We start from the raw sequence: 27,062 nt of genomic DNA on the forward strand, positions 1-27,062 counted from the left end.
ACGAAGTTACAACTTATCACGACACTTGTACTTTCAAATGTCAGCTTACAACTTTTACATTAAATATATTTCTACCTGCAAATGTAAATTATATTAAGAGCTATGAGCCTATGACTCGCTTGAAAATAAAAGTTTGAATGAAATGACACGTTGTAATTGTATACTATTTATAGATTTGCTATTCATTATGAGAACAATGTACGGGGATTCCCCAAATTTTCAATCTCAATGATTAAGCGCCACAAAAGAAGTCTCATGGCTGTTGGCGCTTATTTTAATAATATTGCCACTAAAATTTATTCGAAAATGCTCCCAAAATGTGAAAGGGGTATCGTGTAATGAAAATATGGTTGAAGTTTTCAATTTTTTTTTAGTTTCTATAGCACTCTAATGGTTCGCAACTTCGCAGTCGTGCGATACCGCTTCAATGTTTGTTTCAGTTGAGTATATTTATTATTTACCGTCTTTCTACATATTCCATTGAAAAGTTACATTTGGGGTTGCATTTTTTAGAGGACGCAATTTTATTTTTTTGATGTGTAGGGGGGTTCAGTGTGAAGCTATCACCAAGTTTGTGGGGTCGCCACCCTTGTCCCACGGCCGCCATCTTGAAAATAGCGGTTGTTATGGTTTTTACGATATATCTCTTTAACTATTTATTTGATAAAAAAAATTGTTAACATTGTTTGTTGCAAATTAAATTCTCTACAACTTTGGTCCAGTAACTTTTTGTCGTAGAACTATAAATAAAAAAGTTATAAGCGAAAATGTTCAGAAATTAGAGATATTTATATTTTTCAATAAAACTTTTTTTTATCATTTTACGAAGAAATGATATCAGACCATTATTGTAGATTGTTTTTTGAGGAACAACTTTTATATACAACATTTTTTCATTAAGTAAATAGCTAAGATTTTACAGCGCTCCGAAGTGAGTACTATTTTTCAGTACTCTTAACTATACAGTATACATATATTATGTGTGTACTAATAATAATTTGTCATCAGTAATTGTTTTTAATATTTTTAATAATTAATAATTAATTTTGCAATATTATTAATAATTAATTATTGACTGAACTGACTTGAAGTCTGGAAGCGCGTTTTTTTTACGTCGAAAAGCAGGGCCGAAATGTTCTGCAGTGTGCTTCCATTGTTCTGGAGTCTGGGAAAAGAGCCAATAGCCATTATATGTATAGTTAGGAGTACTGAAAAATAGTACTAACTTCAGAGCGCTGTAAAACCCTAGCTATTGACGTAATGAAAAAATGTTGTATATAAAAGTTGTTCCTCGAAAAACAATCTACAAAAATGGTCTGATATCATTTCTTCGTAAAATGATAAAAAAAAGTTTTATTGAAAAATATAAAAAGCTCTAATTTCTGAACGTTTTCGCTTATAACTTTTTTATTTATAGTTCTACGACAAAAAGTTACTGGACAAAAGTTGTAGAAAATTTTATTTGCAACAAATAATGCTAACAATTTTTTTTATCAGATAAATAGTTTAAGAGATATATCGTAAAAACCATTTCAACCGCTATTTTCAAGATGGCGGCCGTGGGACAAGGGTGGCAACCCCACAAACTTGGTTTTAGCTACTCACTGACCCTCCCTACACATCAAAAACATAAAATTGCGTCCTCTAAAAACTGCAAGGTTAGGCCTAAAAAATGTAACATTTCAATGGAGTAACAGTATTTCTGTCCGTCTGTCAACATGCATGCATGTCATGAACTGAAATATTACTTGAGTAGAAATTTCCAGAGATATATTTTCGATATCGATAACCGCAACACAAACGCTTGAAATATTCATATAATAATTAATATTTAATATACCTACTTAAATTATATAAATTTAACTAGTGGAAATAGTTCGTGTAGGTGTAACGTAGACAGAGCACAAGACAGAGAGACGAGGTGTAAGGAATAATTGTTGCGATTTTCAAAACTACACGAATTATTCCGCTTAAGGTCCATTTTCGGCTTAATTTTCCTAGGCTACTATGAATAATATATGTAGTACCCAGTGAGTACCCACTTATGTACCTTAATTCCAACTTTTGAAATAATTAACTGTCACAAATATGATAAATTTACTGTCAAGCCATATAAATTTAATACATATTGTGGTCTCTTTTTATTTTAAAGATTATGATAACATTCTGTAATTGTGATGATAAAGAATCAATTCATAATTATAGGACGGATTCATTTCCTAGTACCGGGCAAATATGGGGAATGATTGGAACCATACTAACAACTATATTATGTTGGATAATTTATTTGAAGGTTAGTATGAATACTTAGGGCGTGGTTGGTCGGTGGAATCCAATCCAATTTAGCAGGTACTAAACGAGCAAACTAAAAAAAAAAATATATATCGGACAAATTCCTCTAACGCTGCAACTGGCACCGGGCACGAATCTTCGCTGAAAGTCGAATATGTCCGAGTGATTATGGTATTACGGGCGCGTCAGTACCCATGCGCTATAATACCCTCCACTTTTTACTCAGCGCAACAGTAGGTTGCGCGCCGGTGTCACCTATTTCACATACGTATTATAATTTTATGTACATATATAACTCAACAGTTGTTGTAGCGATAAATTGGAGTGCAAATGTTACCGACTATATTATACTTTCACTATTTTAATGTAAATTCTTTTATGAGAAGGTATTTAATTGTTTTTAATTCAATTTTAATCTGGTTTTTAAGCTCGCAACAAGAAAAAGCCCTTCCCAAGACTGTCCACGCACTGCAACAATCGCAGTTAGCAGCCGAAGAAGACGCACGTAAATTGATACAACAATGCTTTAATATTGAAAGAAACAATTAATTAATAAAATAAATCTTTATTCTACATCATTTTATAAGACTTACAAGCCATAATCATTAATAAACTTCTCTTTTATTTTCCCAAAAAAATAATAGTAGACATACTTACTTATATTTTTTCTTTTTGTAAATTTATAGTTATAAAAATATGTATTATATAGTTAATAAATTTTCTTTAACAAGTATTGTTAAAAAAATAATCTTTATCCTTTATTTTACTACAATCTTGTAATAAATATTTGTGTTCGTCATCTACTCGGCCTCTTTTCAAAAGATATACAAGTATGTATTGATAAGGAAATACAGGAACATTGTGGTGGAAGAAAAAACGTAATTTAACTCTTTCTATTATCTTCATATCGACGAAACAATAATCAGCTGAACAGCAACTGCCAGGCGTCCTGAAATATAGGAAATATATATTTACTACAGGAACTTCATTTTTTTTTTATAAAAGGATGACGGATATATTCCGCCTATAATATTTTATGCACGTACCTAGGATCGTAAGTGACTGGCTTCGCTTTCAAAGTTTTAAAAACCATTTGATAATATTGGCGGTATTTTTTCTTCATAATCAAAACAATCTGCTTGCCTTCAAATGGGAACTTGGACTGTTTTTTTTGAAGTTCCATGTGCCAGTAAACGGCGGCTTTAGCGACTTCCACGCTGGTATTATCGATCTCAACTATTTTGGGATTCTTCAACCATTCATACATATTTTCCTGCAAATGAATGTTTATTATAAATATAATTCAAGTAAGCAATAGCTATTTTCACCATTGTTCAACCGTTGTAGGTATATATTACTTGGCATAATAGGCCCGATTTGATCTAAGAATGCTTATCAAACATAAAATTATCAGGAAGAAGAAATCAAGTTGTTGTTGATCATAAGAAATTTTAATTGTCATAATAATTGTGAATAAGTAAAAACAAGTATCCTATATTTTACATGATAAAAAAAATATATAAGTAATCATACATATTTTCAAGTAGTAGTAGTCTTATTACCCTATACAGTATACAGTAACTTGCATAGAATAGCTGAATTAATCATTACATACCTGCAAGAACTTTTTGCATCTGAAACTGTCGTAAACAAAGCTGATGTTCAGTAGCCACTTGCCAGTTGCCAGGGAGCACACCATCATGCCAGTGAATGTGTCGTTTGGCAACACAGATATAAAGTGTGTGGCTAACATCTCCATTTTGGTATTCTCAGCTACCACACCCCCCAATTCATTGATCATTGCTGTTATTCTATCACGATCCTGTAAATTGTTGCATTATATGTATCCATCTATTTATTAATGACTGCCAGTTTCTCTTGGTGCTGTCAAAACATCAGAAACCTTATACCAATTTAATCATTTATGTAAAATTAATTTATAAGTTGGTTTGGCAAGAATTCGGAAGGTAAATTTTTCAGAAAACTTAGTGACTATTTTTTTAAATCTTTGGGTTAACAATTTTTGTTTACTACATACTGACTAGATTTACTTACATGTATAAACTCAGATAGCATAAATATTTTCTTGTCACATGCACATATTAAATTTTGTTTCATTTTCCATGAATCTTCTGATGTACCACTAGGAGAGCCATAGTCACTATCTAAAATAAATAATAAAACGTAAAAAAAAAAAAATAAACTCTTATGTTGTCTAAGAGCTAGCGCGCACGAGCAACTTTGTCTCCGCAACTATTTTGTCTCTCCCATCAATTTGTATGGGGAGTTGCGTCGCTACGTGCGCGCACTTTCATACTAGCCCATGGATGGAGAGACAAAATAGTTGCGGAGACAAAGTTGCTCGTGCGCGCACTGTCTTAATGTAAAGGCTATGCAATAAATCATAAATGCAACTGATCTTCATTATATTTAGAAAAAAACAACAATATAATTAGGACTTTTATACAGCTTGTGTTTTGTTTGCTTGATGATAAAAACTATTATAGAAAAATAGTTTCCTTGTATCATATTATTTTATCCATGTTAAATCAAAATCAAACTGAATAAACATGATACATAATATAATATAATAATAATTTATTTTCTCATCACCTGAAACAATTTCAGGAAAAGTTGCCTGAACCCTGCTTGTTACTTCCATTTTCGAGTTTATTGGACTATAATTAGTGGCTTTCTTTTTTTGCTTATAGTTTTGGATGTACTTTCGAAACGGTAAATAAACAGCGGTCTTAGCTTTTCCATTTTCAATAAATTTTTTGAAACTCACTTTCTTAGGTGTACTCTGGCGACTGGAAAAGGATCTGAAAATTCTTATTTGTTAAATCCTCTTAAATCTATCTTATAATATCAAAATCAATGGTCCCGGAATAGAAAAAACTAGAATGAAAAAAAAAAAAAACAAAATTTAAGAAAGAGTTCAGTATAAACTAGAGAATGTTTCATAAAAAAATAGGTCTTGGTTCAAGACATGGTGAGCACATCACTAAGACTGCAGCTTTAAAAATACATATTTTTTTATATTAAGAATATAATACAATAAAAAAAATTAAGACTTCACAAAAACGAAAATTGTAAGAATAAAAATTGCAACATAAACAGTATAAACACAATGTGAAATTTACTAGCAGTGAAATCTATTGAACAACTTCAGTTTTGAGAGAAACAGATATAAAGGAGAGTAATGAAAGCAAGTACTATAAGGAACCCAAAATTATTAAAGAAATTGCATAAAAATTATTTACTTAAGCTCTAGGTTAGTGATATCTGGTCAAGCATTGATGTCCCCAGGCATGCCAACATTCCATGTATGACTCACTCATTCCCCAACTTAGAAAAGAAGTTCTTAAAGGGGCTCGTATTGGGTGTTGGTTTCTCTTCAACCTTTTTGCATTCAATTTCTTGATAAATATCTTCAACTGACCACCCAATTTGTCTCCTAACAGCTTTAGGTTTACTAGTCTTTTGAATGATGGGAGCTAAATCAACGCAATCAATCCCAGGGTCACTGATGTTTTGATCAGCCTTATAGTGAACAACTTTCAAATGTTCCAAATACGATAATTTGGCAGTAAACAATTCATGGCACACAGGACAAACAAAATGGTGTAATTTTACATTAGTTGTACATTTGTTTAAGTGTATAACATAGTCATCATATTGATCAAATTTCTCATCACAAAGCACACATGACACTCTTACATATTCTGGGATTTGGAATGCTGTTGGTACAGGTTCTTGTCTAACTGGCTGAGTATAATCTGAGGCAACAAGGGTCTCATTACTGCCTGACCGCTGAAGATTGTTATTTTCAATAGTGCATGTCACGTGGCAAGTATGAGCACCATAGTTACTATATGATTGATTACAATAAACACATTTTATTGAATCAATATCACTATCAGTCTCATCACTAGTTTCATAGAAAGAGCTATTACAGGTTGTGTATAAATCTTTCTCTGAATTCTCATCATTATCATCTTGCGTTGATTCAGAGTGCATGTGAAATTCTTTTTCACAAAAATCATTATAATCTGTTGTAGCGGGTTTATCAATTTCAATTTCTGTAAACAAACATTTCAATATTATAATAAAACATTTCATAGTCCATTTCACATATAAAATCTTTTACCTACATTTATAAGTTAAACAATTAATATACTAGTGCTACTAATCTTAAAAGGTAAGAATTAAAGAAAAGACTGAAACTTGATGTAATTTCTTACCAGGATATTTCCTAAGTAAGGAATCAATTCTTTCACATTGCTGTTTAAACAAGTATGCTGTACTCAGGTTTTCTATGCATGATGTACAGACACGGTCTGAAAAGCCATCTCCTTGATATATCTGAAAACATAAAGGCAATAAATTATATTTTTAAGTCTTAAAACAATCCATCATGATAAAATTGTACAGCCAATCTAGTGAAACTGTAGTGCCACAATAGTCAATTAGTGGTTCAGACACTTCTTACTTACTTTAACATTGGCGAATGACATAACCATATCAGATAATTTTATGGTATCATCCTTTTCGAAGATGGAACAAAAATCACCAATTTTCAAACACAGTCTGCACTTATGAAACGTCATTTTTATTCGGAATGACTAACAATTCTATACATTACAATATCCGAATGATACTCGTAGAACGTTAATTGCTTTAGTAAACATGAAATAGTTACACAAGTGCTTATTTAAGCAACCTAACGGGACCAATAACAACAGCAATAGCTTTCACTGTACACATGGATTTTAAACACTGAAAGTTTTATCCATTTTCAAAAGAATACTCTTGGGCGTACAATAATCAACTAAAAATAAAAAATATGGTTCATTTTATATTAATTATCGCAATAAATGGCACTGAGTTATACATGGCACTTCATTATAGTAAGTTGTTATATACAAGTTTATTGACATTTTTTAAATTTTAAAATTTTAACGGCTGTAACCAGAAATGGCCTCTGGGCATTTTGAACATCTCTGTGTCTATACATATATTATATACAGGGTGTCCCAAGAAGTATGGATATACTGCAGCCAGGAAGTAGAGGACCTAGAGGGCTATCCGAATCACTCCCATGTATTTTAGGCAATTTTTCGGAGTTATGACGTTTTTTTTCACCTATTGCTGAGTACGATAAGATTTTTATTTATGGTGACGTGACTATTGTGGTAGATGCTTGTTTTTTAACGTGATAACGTTTTTAAAATCGTTTTAGTCGGGTGACATGTTCAGAAACTTGTGTCACACCAAAACCTCACGAGCGCGATCGCAGGTATAACGAGAGAGAGACGGACTGATCTCCCGTCTCATCTCGAGCGCTGCCACCAATAAGACGTTATCACGTAAACATCTCGATCGTAAACCTACTTTACAAACAACCAATTTTTTTTGTGTACTAAGCTACAAGATAGTCGAATTCAGCATGGTAATATTTACTATCGTTAGATCTTTGAATGGAATAAAAAAAGAATTGAATGCCAAGTTAAATAAAATTACCCAGTATATTCACAACTTCAAGGAAAAAAATAAAATCACATAAGAAAATGTAATTTAAACATAACGGCCATGTAATCTGCTTGGGTATGACCAAGAGAATAGTGGGTATCACACTGTGGTATTACAACAGACAAATTGCGCGAGGACCACATAGACAACGTCTGTCGGGTGCGTAATGTAGAATTACATTCACACACAAAGGTTGCCTGGAAGATATCGCTTTTTAGCGATAAGGCCGCCTATTTGTACCGCTCCAGTGTATATTATTATTGTTTGATTTTGTTATGCTTTGTGTGTGCAAATAAAGTGTTTTGTGCATTCACACTTTGATATCTATATATAAAATTTTGCAATTCTATGCATGAGGCCCATTTTCTTATTTTTTCCTCAATTTTCGTTGAGATTCTTCATGGTCAGTGTGAATTGCGCATATTTTATACACAGAACATTTTATAGTATTGTGATTTTTCGCATCCTTCGCAGGATTTGCCTCAATTTGAACGAAGCTTGTCGACGGAACGAAGCAGTAATTAAATAAAATTGTCACAGGTCACTGTCAATTGTCAAATATGTCAATTGTCACCTACGAATTCCGAAACACGTCATGTTATCTCCATAATATTCTATTTATATTTTTATTGATAACTAGTATTAGGTACTCATTGTTTAGTTATCTATACTAATATTATAAAGCTGAAGAGTTTGTTTGTTTGAAGGCGCTAATCACAGGAACTGCTGGTCCGATTTGAAAAATTCTTTCGGTGTTAAATAATTGCCCATTCATCGAGGAGGGCTATAGGCTATATATCATCGCGCTAAGACTAACAGGAGTGGAGCCACGCGGGTGAAACCGCGGAGCGCAGCCAGTAACGTATAAGTTCACAGGACCCTCATCCTAGATCATCGCCTACTAGGAAGTCTGATTTATCAAATCGAATACCTACACAGATATAGAAATCAATATGAGCCACCCTCATCTCTATACAAATATAGATATTTATCGAAAGCCTTTTCCAAATTTTAGTCGACCTAAAATTATAGGATACATCGGGTTGGAAAATTTAAAATATGCGCGCAGTTTAAGTGAGAAAAAAGTTGAGTTGGATTTAAATAAATGTATAAATGAAGTTAAAAGAAAACCTCCTGATTCAGATGTAAAGTTGAATGATCTACTTTCCTTTTTGTTGAAAAATGAGATACGATTAAATTTCTTGAAAACAAATAATTTAGAATCAGCTTCGATATTTTGCTACAGAGGGTTGATGACGTGCGTAGCATGTACACCATATGAAAATAGAGAGCCCTGGAAGATTGTTGCCTTATTATATCAAGGGAATATTTATTTATGTGCGAGAGATACAGAAGAGAAAAAAGTTAGAAAAAATAATATGAGTGAAAAAGATAAATTATTTACATCATGGGGCTACAAGTTTGAACAATATATGCTTTCAGGTGCGTGTAATACAGATGCAGTACTGATATGGACCACTTATATTTTCTTCATTAGATATCTATTTAATCAAATTATCACACAGATAAAGTAAATAAAAGGAATGGTAACTAGTATTACTCAATTTTCAGCACTAATGATGCATAGGAAACATTTTTTTTTTTTAATTTTAGTAATGAGTATCTTCATTTTATTCTTTTACATCATAATATCATGTTTGGTTAAATCCAGCAACATTTCATTCTATAGATGATTTTCTTAAACAGTAAATAATTAAATATTGAATGTTCTTAATTATTTTATTCTATCATTTCATTCATATGTATAGGTAATAAACAAGTATCAGTTTGCCTAATGATAGTAATTATCTGGGTAGACCCTAACATTTTGCAACATTTTTTTACAGACATTTAAAATGACTCATACAATCCACAGATAAGCCAGATATTGAACCAAATCCAGATGCACCTGTGGATGAAACAGAAGAATTCTCATTAGTCTTTACAACAAACCTCAAAAACCATAAAATTGTCTATGGGGCTGAAATGGATGGAATAAGATGTGATAAACAAAACATTGACGCAGTGAACATGAGTGAAGAACCAGATTATATTATAAAATATTTATTAGATAAAGAGTTTGTGGAATTGAAAACAAGCAGGCATATAGAGTTTGCCAATCAGGATAAAAATTTTAGGTATACTTTATTTTTTAAACAATTTAAAAAAAACTGAACTCGATTTCAGTGAATATTTCCTACATTTTGGCCTGCCAGACTATGCTCCTAGCGCTGCTCATCGCTATGCTCCACGCGCTGCCGTGATTTGCCGCGACATTGCCCTCTCTGCCCACACACTGCTCTACTCGCGCAATTATTCGCGACGCAGGACGCTCCTCACTTGTCATTTGCCTTGGTGAGACAATGGACATTGAAACGGTGGCAGCGTGCGCGATATGAATTTTTAGTATAGCTAATTATATAAATATAGTAATAAGAATTATACATCGTCGTTGTCGTCCTCGCCAACGGAGATGGTGGATCACATCTATTCATCGCATAATTTCCAATTTTGCATACGTGCGTTTTGCGCGAGCGCTCGATGCGGACTGCGATCGATCGATTATGCGATTATGTCATGAAATATATATTTTTTCTTTTTTAGGAGGTTTAAAGCAAAAAAATGGTGGTGTCAGTCATTTTTAGCTGGAGTTGAGACTATTGTATGTGGATTCAGAAACGATGATGGAATTGTAGAAGAACTAAAGGTTTATAAAGTTGCAGATTTACCAAAAATGTGTCGAGTGAGTTTTACAATAATTATTACAATGCATTGATTTTTAACACAGCTATTTACAATCATTAAAATAACTAGATCACAATTCTTTAAAAGACAATCTTTAAACTTTCCTCAAACAAATTTCTCTATTTGAAAATAATTAAAGCAAAATCAAGCTTAATGTTATTGCTTTGGTGTGTTAACAAAATATAGTAAAATAAACAAATTTTAATACACTTAAACAAATTTGGTCTTATTTGGATATTTAAATCGGATTTATGAAGCACCGCTCCGCTCCGCCCATGGTTTACGTTTCATGAGGACATTTAAGCTGCTGACTGTTAATTTACTTGTTATTAATGATCTAAGAATATTGGTCTAAATAAGATTGACTAAATTAATTAACAATTATAACTTTGTTTTAGAAATTTTGGGATCCCAGTGTGTGCTTAAATTTTTTGGAAACTTTTTTCACATTTGTTAAAAGATGTTTGGCAAGAGAAGTCAAACGGAAGTATGGGGACAATGCATCTCATAATCTACAAGATTTACCGCTTATTAGTTTATTGTTTGAGTGGACGCCGGGGTCTCCGGTTCAAGTTTCTAATGAATATAATCACGACGACGATCCAATATTAACGGAATGGTTTTTAAAAACGTTTGGTAAAAACATCGAAACCAAATGAAAAATGACAACCGATGATCGACATACAATAGAAAATCCGTCCGGAAAATCAATTTTTTTCAATAAGGAATCGATATACAGGGTGTCCCACTGTTGGTATACTAAGCTCAAAGGAGGTTATAGTTTTGCATACGCTGAGTACGTAAAAAATAATTAAAAAATTCCAGACGCATTTTTTTTTCAAATAGATGAATTCTTTAACTCTATGTGTACACCCATAACAAGCGAGCTGCCCAACTTTGCCACCAGCACGTGAGCTATCGTCTAAGATTATGTTTTCATAGATAAAATGCTCATATTAGAGAAGCGGTATATGCCGGCTGCGCGAAGCTAGAGAAGAAAACATGGATTTTCAGGAAAAATTTAGCAAAAAATTTTGGACGTAATTTTTTTTTTAAAGTATTTTTTACGTGATCAGTGTATGCAAAACTACAAGTTCCTTCGCGCTTAGTATACCAATAGTGGGACACCCTGTATAAGTACAATTTATATAAATAGTTAAAATGTTACTTATAGATATTTTAATAAAATAATATTTACTTCTAGATGTAGTTTTTTTGGTCCACCTACCATTATCAAGGCATACGCGGTTATACATATTATATGTTTATCCAACTTATTTTAATACATTATGAAATCTATAAAATTACTATGAAGGTGAAAATATAAGATACTTCGAAATGTTAAACTTTGACATTTAAAGAAAATTCATCATTTTATTATCTTACATAGAGAAATTTCTTCTTCACCGTACTCTACCGCGAAAGAACGCAAAGAGCCTTGTTGAAAGTTATGTTGTGTAAGCCCTACTATTACTCCACCTCTTCCTTGTATAATGATTGCCAACTCTTATCTGTGCGTAAACTTTTTATTTTCAATGCAATGTTAAAAAAACACAAAACAATAACATTTAATCCTAATATATTGATGCATCGGAGGAATTATATTGTCTGCATGACTGCAGCAGTAAGAACGGATTTGGCCAAACGTCACTTTAATGTTGGTAGCTCATTTTTATATAGCAAAATAAATAAGTCTCTCAATATTTACTCTCTAACCTGTAATAAAATAAAACCGATTTTAAAGGAATATCTATTAAAACTATCATATGAGGACACTGAAGCTCTATTATTGTAAAGATCATAAAAAACACACACACACACACACATTCTACACAAACGTATACACACATTCACACACCCATACATACTCTCTTACACACTCATGTTTATTGTAATGTAATGTAATTTTATCTCCAATGTAATGAAATTATAATATACTGTAATTTTAATTTTAATCTTTATTTTAGAAATAACATAGTCATTTCTAGTTAATTTGAGGGGTGGGCGCAGGTGTCTGTAGCACAGTTTTTACTAACACCACATACTAATAATAATATTCTACGTATCTAACACAGATACCGGAGTTCCTCCTATTTTTAATGTATAATTTTTCAAATAAGTTTATGATATTAACTTTATGTGTAACTTTATGTGTTATTTTGCTGAATAAATGAAATGAATTATTAGAATATTTTTAATGTGAATTGTAAACTACCTCCAGTTCAAGCAATAACAATAAAAAAAATTAAATTAGCTTCTAATAGATATGACTAGATAACCAAAATTAAAATTTATGTACCTATGCCCTGCAAAATAATAAGTCGTTTTATGTTATTAATATACCATTTATTATCACTGCATAGCAAATGGTGTAAATCAACATCCATAAGACTAATCAACAACATGGATATTTTCACTTAAAATATACAATTCATTTCTTAATAACTATAGTACATTCATTAATAAAAATATCTAATAATAAAAACAATAAAATTAACGAAACAACATGATAATCGTAAAAATAAACCGTGTCATGAATTTACGTCTACATGTAATATCGGGTTTATTTACATAACAGTATTAAAATCAATTAACAAGTATCCATCACATGACTGATCATTGTGTCCACGTTTTGCATAACAAAAGATACAATGTTATTTAACATACTTTTAAAAACACTGACATCAAGATATAAAAGAAGTAACCTACAGTAAGAATTCGAGTCCTTATAAAATTTCAACTAACTATTAGGTACGGTTTGATGAAAAGATTTATGTAGGAATCTGTGATTGGCGCAATTTAATTGCGTATTTTCCTCATAATAAATCTAAATGATATATTTTATTGTTCGATTGGAATAGATGTCCATTATAACCCTCGATTATATATTATATATGAAAACAAGAACATTGCAAATTAAATTTATACACATAATTATATTATATTCTAACAATTAACATCAATTTCACACTTAAGCTAAATGTAAGATTTGTGTACGGCCAACTAACACTTACAGAACAACACGACAAATATCCGATGTTTACATGTCTACTACACAGTTACACAAGATCCATCATTCAATCGAGTATTGCATTTAAAATGCATGAAATCTTTTCGTGGTACTCGTCCACAGTTCGTTACAATTCCTAACCGTCCGTCGCTTAAAATTATATTCATGTTGCTCTATGTTAACTAGTATTAATTATGTAGTTAAATCATTACTTTGATCGAGGCTTAGGAAATTATCTATATTTTTGAATATTCATCTTGATTTAAGTACCTATTGCTATTAAAATGTTATAAATGATTGTTATTTCTTAAAATGTGAGTTTAATCAAATTACTTTAATGGGACAGACTTTCCTCATTGACAGCGAATTGTTTCGAAGTGGTCCTAACATTCATTTCACAAAACTAACTATATTTATATATAATTTCGGGATACAAAATTAGACGCATGATGGTTGTTACTGTTAACAGTTTTTAAAAATAATGTTAAACACTAAGTATTTACAAAGAAACCAGGCCGGGATATTAGTGTCACAGCCGCTACTATGTAACAAACTTGACGGTATGAGTAAATAAAGAACATGTTAAAATGAACTTACATATCTTTACAAATAATAATTTTATAAATCTTATCAAACTCAAATAAAACATATACATGTGTCCAGATGACATAGCAATGCACATTTTTAAAATCTTCTTGTTCAAAATATCTAGATACAAATGTTTAACAGTCTTCAGGTTCTCTTACAGTAATGTAAAATCTGTAAATCCCTGTCGAATCAGTGTATTCTTTGTACTAGCAATAATCTTTAAATCGAACTACTCATCTTGTTTACATTGTAAGCATTAGGCACAAATTTTGTAAAATAAAATATACATATAAAGAGCTATCTGCCAAACAATTATTTTTCTATTGCACAGCAATATCCGTAAAGAATAAAACAGGATTAACAACGTTTTGTAACATGATAAAGTGTTATATTCTTAAGAAACATGCATAGGCGCGACTAATTCGAAATACAATCTTTATAGAGAACTGTATGGAATATGGTCCTATATCATGCATACAAATGAATTACCTATAAAATATTTCCAGTTAGAAAATCTCTTATCACTGAAACGCGTTCGCCTATATAGCATATTATGTAGTATTATTTCATTCTAATGTTATCAACAGTGTCGCGATTCTTTAATAGCATTTTTCATAATAAAGAAACAAAAATCACACGTGTGTAAGTATATAATTTGAATATTTCAACAAATTTTAAAGAGTATGGTTACTAACAGTTTTAATAGATTGATTGATTGAAAAATTGTTCGCGACACTATTTGTTATCATATAAACAAAAGTGATATATAAAACAAATCCAATCTATGGCTATATATTTTGTAAGCTCAAGCAGCTTTATAGCCGGATGTATATTTATTGCCACATTACATGTGGCGAAGTTAATTTTTATCGTAAAACTCCTATGCATAATAAAATATATTAAATCTTTGTGCTAACTTACAATAAATTCATTTGAATAAACTATCTAGACATTTCCCCTAACAGAGAAACGAATTGGTATAATAGTCCTCTGAGCGTGCTTGGCGCGCCAGATTGGTCTGCTTAACATTACTACACCGCTTATTCGTAAGGTATGGTGATATCACTTATTTTTATCATTTATGCGGATTGTGTTACGCTATGTACAAAATATTTCTATAAAAATTTCGATGTTTCAAGTTATTTTTAATGAGCTTATATATTGTCGTTAGGCACGTTCTAATTTGGAATCCGTCATTAACAACAATTGGACCCGATGTGTAATCATTATTTCAAACACAATTCATGTAAGAACTTCAGTTTGTGAAGAAATGTATTGGAATTAACATTTAGTTTATTTCTCTTTACGAAATTTGAACTAAATGATATCGTTAACCTTCTGAGAAAGTTTTGGTCGAGGCTTTCGTATGCTACCCCAATGAGTCGTCTATAGGCAATATCAGCATGTCATTTACTGCTTAAACGTAAGGTGTAAACTAATATAATCATAACATAAGACCGCCTTCACTGAAGGCATAATTGTAAACATTGTACTCAATTAAGATACCAAGTATGATATCAGACTGTACAAATAAAGTGAAACTTATAAGATTGTCAACTAGAGGTCAACGTATGGAGTTCCATCTATTTTATCTAGGTCTGCTAATAAATCAGCTGCAGGAGTCAGTGGATCTAGTATATCTTCACGCAATACATCGAGAGGAGAGGTGAGCCCTTGGTCGTTGTCGACGACTGGACGCACTTGACTGGTTCCGCAGATTTCGACAGAATTTCCATTTATCAAGAAATCTCGATTACTGTAACTAAAAATACTTCTATCTTCAGCTAATTGCGGAGTGGATGGAACAGATTTTGACGATATTCCGTTGGAAACGTTTGAATAATTGTCCGCTGGAAACAACTCTCGAGATCGTCGGGAATCAATTTGTAAATTTGGGGCGACGCGTTTATAGGGTAGGGGAGTGCTAGGTACTGAACGAGAAGTGTAATATTTATTTTTATCTGTTTCTAAATCAGATAGATCAAATTCTATGCTATTTGTTCGTTTTAAAAATTCTTCAACATTTTCTGCAGAAGAAGAATTGTTTGCAAAAGTTTCAGTAAATTGTCCACTCCTATCTAATAACTCTCCACCACTAGGTATAAACGACGTTATTTGGTCATCTGTCAGTATCTGTTGATCTGGTAAAGTATCACAACCATTAGTCAGGGTATCATTAGAATTCAGTAAACTCGTAGATGTTCCCGCATTAAGTACCTCGTTACTACTGTCAATAGCATCATAAATTTTATCCAGTGTCTCGGGATTCAGCCCTGCTTTTGAAATGTCGCAGTCTGCTAGAGATCCAAAATCACAGAATTCATTTGGTACTGGTGTAGGCGGCACTGAACCGACGGGAGTATTATTATAACTAAGGAGACCTATATTATTGATAGCCTGTTTTAATGGGACCGACTGAGACCTAAATGTGGCATCATGCCCATGCCTATACGTAGCCATCGGCTCTTGAAAAAATTGACTAACTTCACTAGATAACGGATCAGCTGATAAGGGCTGACTATTATCCCCGTTCATATTTTCTCTAAAAGAATTGTTTGTAAAGAGACACATATTATTTACCCCATTAGGCATACCAGAAGATTGGAAAACTTGATATTTATAGTGTGATAAAATATTTGGAGAAGGCGGAGCCGACATTGGTTGACAATATTTTACGTTCGTGTTACACATAGATTTCGTAACAAATTTTTGATCGTTTGGTATAGCGAACGGTCTGTTATTATTAGAGCAATGTTCCGTTACGCCTAATGTGAGAGGGTTGCGTCTTTTTCTGCCGTTATGCTTGGGTATTGGTTTAGAGAAGAAACGTGATCTGGGGACAGGAGTATTTCTCGGACTCACAAAAGGACTAGCCGCAGTGCTCATCGATACCGGGGATGTTTGAAGTGAACTACTCATAATCGCACATTTATTTACTTTTGATGGGCTATTTACCCTTTGTCCAAATCCTAATGGGGATTTTGAATGAAAATTTGCGGGCGAATGACACCCGTCAGATATTGGGACAAAGTCATATTGTTGAGTCCGGGTCGTCGGACTTTGTGGTTCATTGTTACAGTTACCGTTGTACAGATGTGGGCCCACACTACTTACGAGTTGATGTGCATTATCCGTATTATATGGTGTTGATGTTCCATTTTCACTGGGCATACAGTTGATTTGCTTTTCACAATTGACTTCGTTTTGAGGGAGAGTGCTATTATTAATTGTCTCCACTATCGTCGACACAGGCTTGAACGCTCCTTCGGTAGTAGTAGGTTTGTTAACCTGACTAAAGGGTTCCGCCGTCTGATTTTCTTGATTTCCTGGAACATTTTGCGAGTTAGATCCGCTTTGGTTTTTTAAATTCTTCGCTAATAACTCTCGCAATTGTGATATTTTTTCGTTTTTGCCTTGGCTATGTTCATCGTGGGGATCTTGACTAGTCTCTAAAAAAGTGGGCGCATTCTGGGTCGCGTTTGTACTCACAGGTGTCTCTTGGTCGGTGTCTTTCGGATGAAAGTATTTCAACAGCTCCTCCTCGTGTTCCTGACTGTTGTTTTCGTTGAGATAATCGTCTAGGTCGTGCTTATCGATATTGCAGATGCTGATGACTCGTTCTCGATTAAATATTTCCGAATGTTTCTCTTCGCAAATAATTCCAGTTTTGATGTTGATGCCATCGATACCGCAACAGGACTCCGGAGTCGCGGCTCTCTCGAGCCGGGTCGGACTCTTGTTTCGGCCGAAATACTTTCGCTGCGCGGGGCGATGGCACCTAGGCGTCGGAGCCTTCACCGACCGAGTCGGACTCGCCGCCTCCTGTTCCTCCCGGGCCAGCGCCGCGGCGGTGCTTTTGGACCGGCTCGGTAAGTTTTTTGGATCCTCTAAAAAAGCAATCTCGGGACGAAGGGACATCTCGACGCCGGTCGCGCTCGACGTCGCATGTTCCGCGCCCATCGCGGGCTGCCTCAGCGCGGCGGTCTTTCCGCAGAGTATTTCGGCGGCTCGCATTTTTTTCGGTAAGTACGTTTCCGTGTGGCGCGGGGAGCCGGCTTGGGTCTCGCTCTGGTAGGTCTCCAGGATGAGCTTCTTGCCGGGGAGGGGCAGGCGGGGCGCGTGCGGGTCGGGCGGGCGGCGGCGCGGCCACTCGGAGCGCTCGGTGGAGAGGTCGAGCGAGGCGTCGCTGCTGAGGTTGATGGGCAGGTTGTGCGTGGCGTCGGGCAGCGTGAGGTCGCGCGGCGCGTACGGCGGCTCGAACACGTAGGGCTCGGCGCGGTACTCGTGCACGGCGGCGTGCTCGTGCGGCGCGGGGTGCGGGTGCGCGCCGTGCGGCGGGTGCGGGTGCGGGGGGTGCGGGTGCGGGGGGTGCGGCGGGTGCGCGGGGTGCGGGGGGTGCGCTCGCGGCGGCGGCGCGTACGGGAAGGGCGGCCGCACCTCGTACACGGGCATGTAGCCGGGCTGGTACGCGTACCCGCTCTCGGGCAGCAGCTCGCTCTCGTGCTTCACGGACGAGTGCTGCCCGATGTATGAGGTAGACGGCGGCGATTCCACTATAATCTCTTGACCTTTGTTCTTCTTTGGTCTGCCCGGGGTGCCCTGTGAGGAGAAATGAAAATATACTCTTAATAATCAGTCAATGATGAAATCGTTGTTTAATACGATATTATAGATTGGAAATTTAATTCATTACCTGTAATTTCCGCTTCAACTGTTTCATTAACTGTGGACCGGAAGATTCTTCTGTTGGAACTGAAAAGTAAAATGATTGGTATTAATGAAAACTCAAAAATTATGCAATAATTAATTATTCTAATAAAATGACAACACTAACAAACTTTACCATAGTCTTGATGATAGTCTATAATCAAATATATAAAGAATTATAATAAACTATACCATGTACTGCCATAGGAGGGGGCGAGGCACTGGAGGGCCCCGGCGGCGCGCGCTGTATCGCTAGCGAGGACACGTGCCGTGATAGTTCCGATATACTGCTGAACTTCACACCTTAAACCAAATCATTGTGTCATCATTTTATGTCTATTAAATGTAAAATATGCACATTTTAATATTTCACTATTCTACATTTGCTGATATTCAAGTTAGTTCTAACTAATTGATGAATTATTACTTATTTTAGTTTTTGGCAATATTATCGTAATGCTATACCCGGTATAATATGTTATCCATCATCATCAAAATCAGCTGCTGTTACCTATTGAAAAATATATTTGAATTGAATTTTAGTATGTGTATTTTTAAATGTTTTACCTAATTTTGTTTCTGCCCAATCACATATTATTCGCTCCGTTTCCCGCGATGCTACATGTACTTCCTGAAAAATTTAAACATTTTCTTTTAATTTATTTCAAATCCATACTAATATTATAAATGCGAAAGTAACTCTGTCTGTATGTCTGTTACTCAATCACGTCTAAACTACTGAACCAATTTTCATGAAATTTGGTATGGAGATATTTTGATATCCGAGAAAGGACATAGGATACTTTTTATCCCGGGAAAATGACGCAATCCCGGAAATCCCACGGGAACGGGAACTATGCGGGTTTTTCTTTGACTGCGCGGGCGAAGCCGCGGGCGAAAACCTAGTGTTAATATAAAGTTGGAATTACTAAATATAAGATAATGGTTATATTCTCTTTCATTAAAATCCACGTTTATATTAAAGCATAGGAATTATTAAACGCCACTGTGACCCTTGTTTGGCCTTTAAGACGAATTAATGATAATACCTTGGATGATTCACCCAAATCTGGGAGTTGTGGTACCTCCAACTTCACCTTTTTACGTAAACCTGCATAGCAATATCTGAAAGGTGAAAATTTTTATAAGCTTTTTCATCAAAATTTAAATGATTTAGATTTTCATGTATCTAACTCTAGAAAATAAAAATGGTTTTCATTATATATGTATTTTTTAAAAACTCAATTTTCAAGTTTAAACCTACTTTATAACCTACTTTGAATTTATTTAGAATAATTTCAATGGTGCACGTGATAACTGCTAATATTATGTTTTATAAATTATGATTAATTAGATATTAATTATTTGTTCAATTCCCGTTTAAACAAAAAAGCTTACAGTGAAATATGCTGTTATTTATATGCGTGTATATTGTAGTACATACAGTCGTCTACATTGTGTTATTAAAATTAATAGTTCCTTACTTATTATTAAGAAAATAAATTGTGGGTTCCGTATTCCGGTAAAGCAAAATAAAATATGTATCACGTAAGTATCACGGCCACGTGCAATTGAACGGATTTGTTCTTTGCTAGATTAGATTGATTTATTATGACGTTATTGTTTACGAATAATAATTGCACAACATAATGGCTGCGTTTCATATGCGTAGAGTGAATTAAATCGACCTTTTTTAACTGCTTGTAATGTTTTTCATTTTAAAAAATGAAAAATAAATTTATTTCATACACACAATTTTCAAATACAGAAAGTGGATGATTTAACATATATACAATGCTTAAATCAGAACATCTATTTAACAGCTATTTTAATAAATGTGTTTCAGTGTGTTAACAATGTTTCTTTACTAAACAGCTGTGTGCATATTGGCATAGAAATCTGGAAAACATATTATACAGTTTGTAAAACAAAATGCTATAATCATTTCACTAAGCAATAGTTTGCGGTTACTTGTACAACTACATCCAGATAGTACCTAAATGTGATCTACATATTAATAATGTTGCGATATGATTTTTAGCTAAAAATGTGGCCATCTTTCTGCCCGGAAGTCACAGTGCTTGTAAGTAAATTGCTACGAATTACGAAACGTCTTGTACGATTTTTTTTTGGGTATTTGGTAAATATAAGAAAAGATGTAATTAATCTTTTCCCCTAAGTGATAAGGATTTCCTGGTAGAACAACGTTTGTCTTACTTTGTAAATAATAAATAAATAAAAATATGGGCGTGATATTAGTTTCAATGGTTTCCCTTACCTAGAATTACCGCGCGTCCCCAGTCGTCGCGGGCGCACACTTGGATATACCTGCTTCATAACTTTGCCGAAATCGGCTGTGGACAGTGGCTTCATGTTACAGCTCATACAGTGTGCTCTGTTGAGAAGAGAACAAATCTATATCTTATAATAGAACGTTCAAAAGGAAAGAGTTCTAATGCCGAGAAAATGATTTTGATTGTTATTTGCCTTTTGTATTTTGCAACTTGAACCAATCAATGATTTAAAAATAAACGACATCAAAATCCGTAATTTTAAAGATGTTTTCAATGATTGGAGAGTCTGATAAATATTTATAAAGGTGAACTATGAATATAACAAAACTATAAACATATCGGAATATTATGTATTGAAATTCCCTTACTTTAAAAAATTAACTAACTAAATATTTTTGTTATATAGGTGTGTATTTGGGCAATATAAGAAACAAAAACGATGCAGATATGTTATCGTTCCAACGATAATATTATGATGACCGTAATAACTTATCGAACAAATTAGCAATCTAATAAGGAAGCGATAAAAAAATGTATCTACTCTATACATACTAACTAATATTTATTTAATTTAAGCATCACAAATAAGATGACATTGAAATGCACATAATTGATAATACATCGACGACATCGCGTACTTAAATAACTGTATAAAGTAATTATAGTCCAATGCATTAACTAGAATCTAGATGTGCGCTTATTATAATATGCAAATGTTCTGTCCTTTACAAGCTGCAAGTGTTTATTCGCATTGACTTGGTTATTATTTAATACCGACATATTATCGACTGGAAGTTACATGAGTGATGGCTTATCGGGGCGATTACGTAAAATGTTGATAATGCCCACGTGTTATTGCCCTACTGTTGTGAATAAGAATCGAAATGCATCTCCGGAATTTATCGTATTCCTTAACGATTGTATATACCCATATATACAATCGTTTGAAAGATATCCATAACTGAACTCAATTACTCATCACGTTATATAATTGACATTAAATCAATTTTATTATAACACTAGCTTCCGCCCGCGACTCCGTCCGCGCGGGAAAATTAAGATTTTTTTTTCTACGTATTTTTCCGGGATAAAAAGTATCCTATTTTATGCCCAGGATAATAAGGTATAATTATACCAAGTTTCATCGAAATCTAACCGTTAGTTTTCACGTGATGCCTTCACATACAGACAGACAGACAAAAATTTTTTTTATCACATATTTGGGTTTGGTATCGATCCAGTAGCACCCCCTACTATTTATTTTTTCAATATTTTCAATGTACAGAATTGACCCTTCTACAGATTTATTATATGTATAGATTAAATTATACGTGGAGGAGACGTCGCGATTCATACGAGATTTTAGTTATCTAGAATTGTCAAGAAAAACAATTATAAATTTTAAGTATATTATACAATCGACATTATTCTCCTTTTTTGTCTATAAAATATACAATATCATTGCATACTTACACGTGGGGTCGCCCACATTTAACAATCTATAGACATACTTAAATATTTTATTATATAATAAACATACACGTGTTTATCTGTTATGAAATGATTGCAAGTTTGCTTGATAATTTGTTGTGATTCTATACTTTTAGAAGTATTAAATTTTTTTTTTTGCAATAGGGGGCAACAGGTTTTATGGTAGTGTAGTCGCAACTGTTCAAAGAAAATGCAATTAATTTTTTTTTTAATAGGTACGTAGTTTTTAAATTTTATCGAATGTGTGCTTAGAGCATTAAGCCAAAATGTGTGCATTTCGTAAATACGTTCGATGTTTTGTTAGACTGATTTTAAGAACCAACATAATTATGTTTTGGTGTATATTTTACGACGACGTTTTCTTCGTCTTCTAATATTATCCATTAGCAACTTTTTACTTTCTTTTGTCAATAATTGAAAATGTAAAGCATTACGTCGAATGGTAAAGCGAATGATACATATAATAAATGCATGAGAAAATGTTCCAGTGTATACCTACCCTTAGTGATTCGAAAGTTTGATAATATTATTATTTAGTTAAATTTTATTACGAAATACACATAGGTAGCAATTTCTTTAAAAGAAGATAAATTGCTGGGATTTATTAAAATTGTGTAGATTCATTTAAAGTAAAAGCAAAAAACAAGTAAAGAGTGAAAAATTATATGTATATGTACACAAAAAATAAAAAATAAAGAAGATTTAATTTGTAATGTAAAGTGTAAACATTATACATGCACTAAATGAATTATTTATACTTAGTACTCACATATATTCATCATACACATCTTGTTTTGGTAATGACACATCAGGGTCCACTTCTAGGTGTGTTTGTATCCATGTTACTGTCTGTTGAAGCTCCGCTCTGTATGCAATAATCTTGTTTAAAATTAAAGTAACTATTATGGGAATTTAAAGGAATAATGTCCTATCAGAACATTAAAAAAATTCAATATTTGAATAAATTAACAACATAATTGCTTATTGGTAATTGTAAAATTGATGTTATTACTGGAACAATGAATTAATCATAAAAAGTAATTTGTAATTGCCATATAATTATTTTTTTCTGTTAAACAATTAAATTCTTTAAACTATTTTTTCTCAAAACATTGACAGTATAGCTTCAAAAATAGTTAGGGAGATTTTATAAAAGGTATTAAATATGGATATAAACAAACCTTGATCCTAGAGGATTGACAGGTTGTTTCAAAGGGTCATGTGGAGGTTCCCCTGTTGGTAGTCGGAGATACAATAACAACCTCTCTGCGCCAGTCAGAGCCTCCACTGCTTCTAACAGTTGTGACACCCTTTGTCTTCCTTCTTGACTGTGAAAAAAAAATAATTAAATGGATACACACATACATTTTACTATGTCATTAAAAAGTTTTACTGTACAGTTATGTTTTTCTTTTAATGCTATGATGAATGTCATGTTGAACATTTTTAGCAATAAGAAGAATTATCCTATAATCCTTTAACAATATGTAATAATACTTGAATTTAAATACCTGATAAAACAATCTCAGTATAATTTGAAATGTTTTTATAAATTTAAGTATAGAACATATTACATATCACATATATATAAAACTCAAAGGTGACTGATATAGTGATCTATCAACGCACAGCCCAAACCACTGGACGTATCGGGCTGAAATTTGGCATGCAGGTAGATGTTAGGACGTAGGCATCTGCTAAGAAAGGATTTCCCGAAATTCTTGCGGGAACGGGGAAAAACGGGGATGCACATACAAAGTCGTGGGCGGAAGCCCATATATATTTATAGTTATAAATAAGTTGGAAAAATTAAATACTTTGTTAAGGCTACTGATAACTTTAACAATTGCACTTTATTCATTTAAAGAGAAAAACAGACCTTGGGTGTGTACACCTCAAATCAAATGCTTAATTATCATTGGTATATCTTATTTGATAATGATATGAATAATAAATCTACTTAAACATTATTGGATTTTCTTTTTGCACTTTAAGGTAATGTTATATTGAACTGGGCGGGATTCTAAATTTATTTTTTTCTACCTATATATAGTATTGCTGATATTTCAGCATACAGCTCAAAGGTTTAGTAGGCTTTCTTAAATATTAAATTATCCATATAAGTACTATAATTTCTCTAATATAATAAAAGTTTCAATCAAATTAAAAATGGAATTCAATCCTTCGAAGCTCAATAGTCGCCACAGGCTAAAATATGTAATAAATACTGTTTATATATTATTTACCTTAGGGTGTTCTCAACAATTTGTTGCATGGAAGCTATTTTGCCTGAGTCCATTTTGGTCTCTTTTCCACTGGCGGGGGATAAGCCCGTATCCGTGGAACCTGATGGTCCCGGATTATTGCTTGAACCAACGACACTCTCTTTATCGTAAGACGCAGTTTGCCTATGTTTTGGATGATTGACATTTTCCCGATGAAGTTTCGCGTCATCTGCTAATTCTCTCTCCGATTTAACATTTTTTGAACTATCTTCTACTGCCCACGGTTGAAATGGAGTTGTATTCTCCATTCTAACCCAGGCAGGTTTTGTAAATTATGTTATTTAATATCATAATGAAATATTAAAACAATTTTATGCGTAACAAAACTCCATTTTCTTGACAAATTGACAAATGACATTTGATCAGCTGTGCGGTGAGGAAAGGGGGAGGTATTTGTACAGATAAATTACAATTGTATCCTTATCTAAAAGTACAGATAACCTAAGAAGATTTTTATATGAGGAAGTATGAGGTATACATTGTGGGTATACAGCTAAAGTATACAGGGTGTAATCGTTAAGTGTGCACAGGCGATTATTCCGTAACTATAACAGATATAAAAAAACTTTAAACTGATATTGAAAGTACTATACCTAATGAGCAAAATTACAATAATGACTTTTTAAAAATAATACGATAAATATCCAAAAAATTCACATCAAACACTCCCATACATTTAGTATGAAATATGTATGAGTATTCCAAACATTTAATATGAAGGGTTTTGCTGTTTTATTTGATATTGTGCTTTAATTATTTCGCAAATTTTAATAAAAGTTCATTTAGAAACTGTAAATAGAGCTCGATGTGGAATACAATGGTATTCCAAAACGAGGACCTCATGTTGAACATTTGCTTTGAATACAAAATTTATGGGAGCGTTGCGTACAATGTAACATTTTTGGATATTTCTCGTTTTATTTTTAAAAAGTTATTATTATCATTTTACTCATTAGGTATAGTACGACATAAAAGAGATGAAATTAATTATTTTGGAACTAATTCGTTTTTCATTACCTGGCAACTCTGAATTGCCAATGTAGCTGTCAAGTTGAATAAAAATTTGTTGTTTTTTTCATGAAGTGGAGAATTATTGAGATAAAATTGTTATTTAGAACAAGAAATTTAAATAAAAAAGGAGACAGCATGAAAAAGGTTAAACGTAGCGGTGTCCGTGATGTCGTGTATAAAGTTTTTATTCGGTGTTTGTCCGAATTTCAAGCTGGAAAGTTATTGACTGATTTGGAAAACGTTTACAAACGTACAGCAGAATATACCGGTGAGATTCCATTTATTTTTGCTCAGTACTACGTAAAATAGAATATGCCATTAGTGACGAGTGTTTAATGTATGTATGTATGGCGAATATTACGTTTTCGCAATTTAATTTGAGGTTATTTGTATGTAAACAAAAACGAGTTTTTATAGTGCGACCAGCACAATTTGAGTCAAGAAGTTATATCCAATCCAACCAGCCTCAAATAAAGTACCTAGTTTAGATTTTACTACATAGTATAGTGATAACTTTTTTCATACAGCTATCTATTAATCAATCAAACCATAAGAAAAAAAATCATATTTTAGATTTAGTTTACTAACTACTTACTAGAGTAGCGCATGGACGCTGGCCTCCTACATTAAAAAAAAAATAATAAAATAAAGGAAGTTTTAGTTTTAAGCTACTATAAAAATATATGTTAAATGTACTATTTGATTTTATTCATCTTAATTCGTTTGTTATAGGGGTTTCTGAAAGCACAGTACGCAGGATAGTAGAGGAAGGGAGTAGAAATGAAGGCAAATTTTCAACGCCAGCCAAACATAGGAGAGGTAGACCATCAAAAACTTTAGATGACTTTGACGTCTGTGCAATACGCCAAAAAATTCATTTTTTTTACACCGTTAAAAAGGAAGTGCCAACAATTGGCAAATTATTGGCTCAGCTACGGCAAATTATTACAATAGGGGCAAAACCCTGTACGAAGACGTAGAGAAATTTATTATTCACGTTGGTGATGAGAGCAGTGAAGATGACTCAGATAGCTATTATAGTGCTGAAGAACCAAATGATGATACTGAAGATGCCCCGTACCCTCTTGCCAGTACTTCGAAACAGAG

General features: G+C 33.3%; 3 protein-coding genes across 5 annotated transcripts; 1 reads left to right on the plus strand and 2 right to left on the minus strand.

Moving 5' to 3' along the window:
- Positions 1-2,983: 2,983 nt before the first annotated feature.
- On the minus strand, positions 2,984-7,220 carry LOC149489801 (uncharacterized). 2 transcript variants are annotated; one of them, XM_089714561.1, is made up of 8 exons: positions 6,789-7,220; positions 6,537-6,657; positions 5,630-6,374; positions 4,906-5,114; positions 4,348-4,457; positions 3,908-4,114; positions 3,339-3,565; positions 2,984-3,241 (listed from the first exon to the last, which is right to left on the minus strand). In XM_089714561.1, the coding sequence occupies exons 1-8, from the start codon at positions 6,900-6,902 to the stop codon at positions 3,016-3,018; spliced, it is 1,959 nt and encodes a 652-aa protein (XP_089570687.1). In that variant the 5' UTR covers positions 6,903-7,220; the 3' UTR covers positions 2,984-3,015. The 2 variants fall into 2 exon arrangements, with proteins under 2 accessions (XP_089570687.1, XP_089570685.1); XM_089714559.1 differs by having other exon boundaries at positions 4,906-5,123.
- A 1,257-nt stretch (positions 7,221-8,477) lies between these two features.
- LOC149489802 (decapping and exoribonuclease protein Rai1-like) lies at positions 8,478-11,772 on the plus strand. 2 transcript variants are annotated; one of them, XR_016318335.1, is made up of 5 exons: positions 8,478-9,267; positions 9,701-9,962; positions 10,429-10,567; positions 10,968-11,309; positions 11,708-11,772. XR_016318335.1 is itself a non-coding variant. In XM_089714563.1 (4 exons), the coding sequence occupies exons 1-4, from the start codon at positions 8,778-8,780 to the stop codon at positions 11,226-11,228; spliced, it is 1,152 nt and encodes a 383-aa protein (XP_089570689.1). In that variant the 5' UTR covers positions 8,478-8,777; the 3' UTR covers positions 11,229-11,412. The 2 variants fall into 2 exon arrangements, 1 of the variants encoding a protein (XP_089570689.1); XM_089714563.1 differs by lacking the exon at positions 11,708-11,772 and having other exon boundaries at positions 10,968-11,412.
- Positions 11,773-12,916: 1,144 nt separating this feature from the next.
- LOC149489803 (uncharacterized) lies at positions 12,917-25,308 on the minus strand. Its single transcript, XM_089714562.1, has 9 exons — positions 24,906-25,308; positions 23,841-23,987; positions 23,429-23,524; positions 21,153-21,269; positions 19,924-19,999; positions 19,442-19,505; positions 19,067-19,177; positions 18,861-18,919; positions 12,917-18,766 (listed from the first exon to the last, which is right to left on the minus strand). Exons 1-9 carry the CDS (start codon positions 25,190-25,192, stop codon positions 15,725-15,727), a joined length of 3,999 nt encoding a protein of 1,332 aa, XP_089570688.1. The 5' UTR covers positions 25,193-25,308; the 3' UTR covers positions 12,917-15,724.
- Positions 25,309-27,062: the final 1,754 nt, after the last annotated feature.

This window comes from Colias philodice, chromosome 3 (genome assembly GCF_061535455.1).
Source record: "Colias philodice isolate Cphi_HAF_F1 chromosome 3, ilColPhil1 Martin Lab GWU primary, whole genome shotgun sequence".
NCBI classification, from domain to species: domain Eukaryota; kingdom Metazoa; phylum Arthropoda; class Insecta; order Lepidoptera; family Pieridae; genus Colias; species Colias philodice.

Coding starts and splice junctions, on each gene's coding strand:
- LOC149489803 (XM_089714562.1), bottom strand. CDS start 25,192: ATGGAGAATACAACTCCATTTCAACCGTGGGCAGTAGAAGATAGTTCA. Junction 21,270..23,428: donor GATGTGTATGATGAATATAT/GTGAGTACTAAG, acceptor TCTTCTCAACAG/AGCACACTGTATGAGCTGTA. Junction 18,920..19,066: donor CCCTCCTATGGCAGTACATG/GTATAGTTTATT, acceptor TTTACTTTTCAG/TTCCAACAGAAGAATCTTCC.
- LOC149489802 (XM_089714563.1), top strand. CDS start 8,778: ATGAGCCACCCTCATCTCTATACAAATATAGATATTTATCGAAAGCCT. Junction 9,963..10,428: donor AATCAGGATAAAAATTTTAG/GTATACTTTATT, acceptor TTTCTTTTTTAG/GAGGTTTAAAGCAAAAAAAT. Junction 10,568..10,967: donor ATTTACCAAAAATGTGTCGA/GTGAGTTTTACA, acceptor ACTTTGTTTTAG/AAATTTTGGGATCCCAGTGT.
- LOC149489801 (XM_089714559.1), bottom strand. CDS start 6,902: ATGACGTTTCATAAGTGCAGACTGTGTTTGAAAATTGGTGATTTTTGT. Junction 6,658..6,788: donor TGTCATTCGCCAATGTTAAA/GTAAGTAAGAAG, acceptor TTATGTTTTCAG/ATATATCAAGGAGATGGCTT. Junction 3,242..3,338: donor CCAGTCACTTACGATCCTAG/GTACGTGCATAA, acceptor CCTATATTTCAG/GACGCCTGGCAGTTGCTGTT.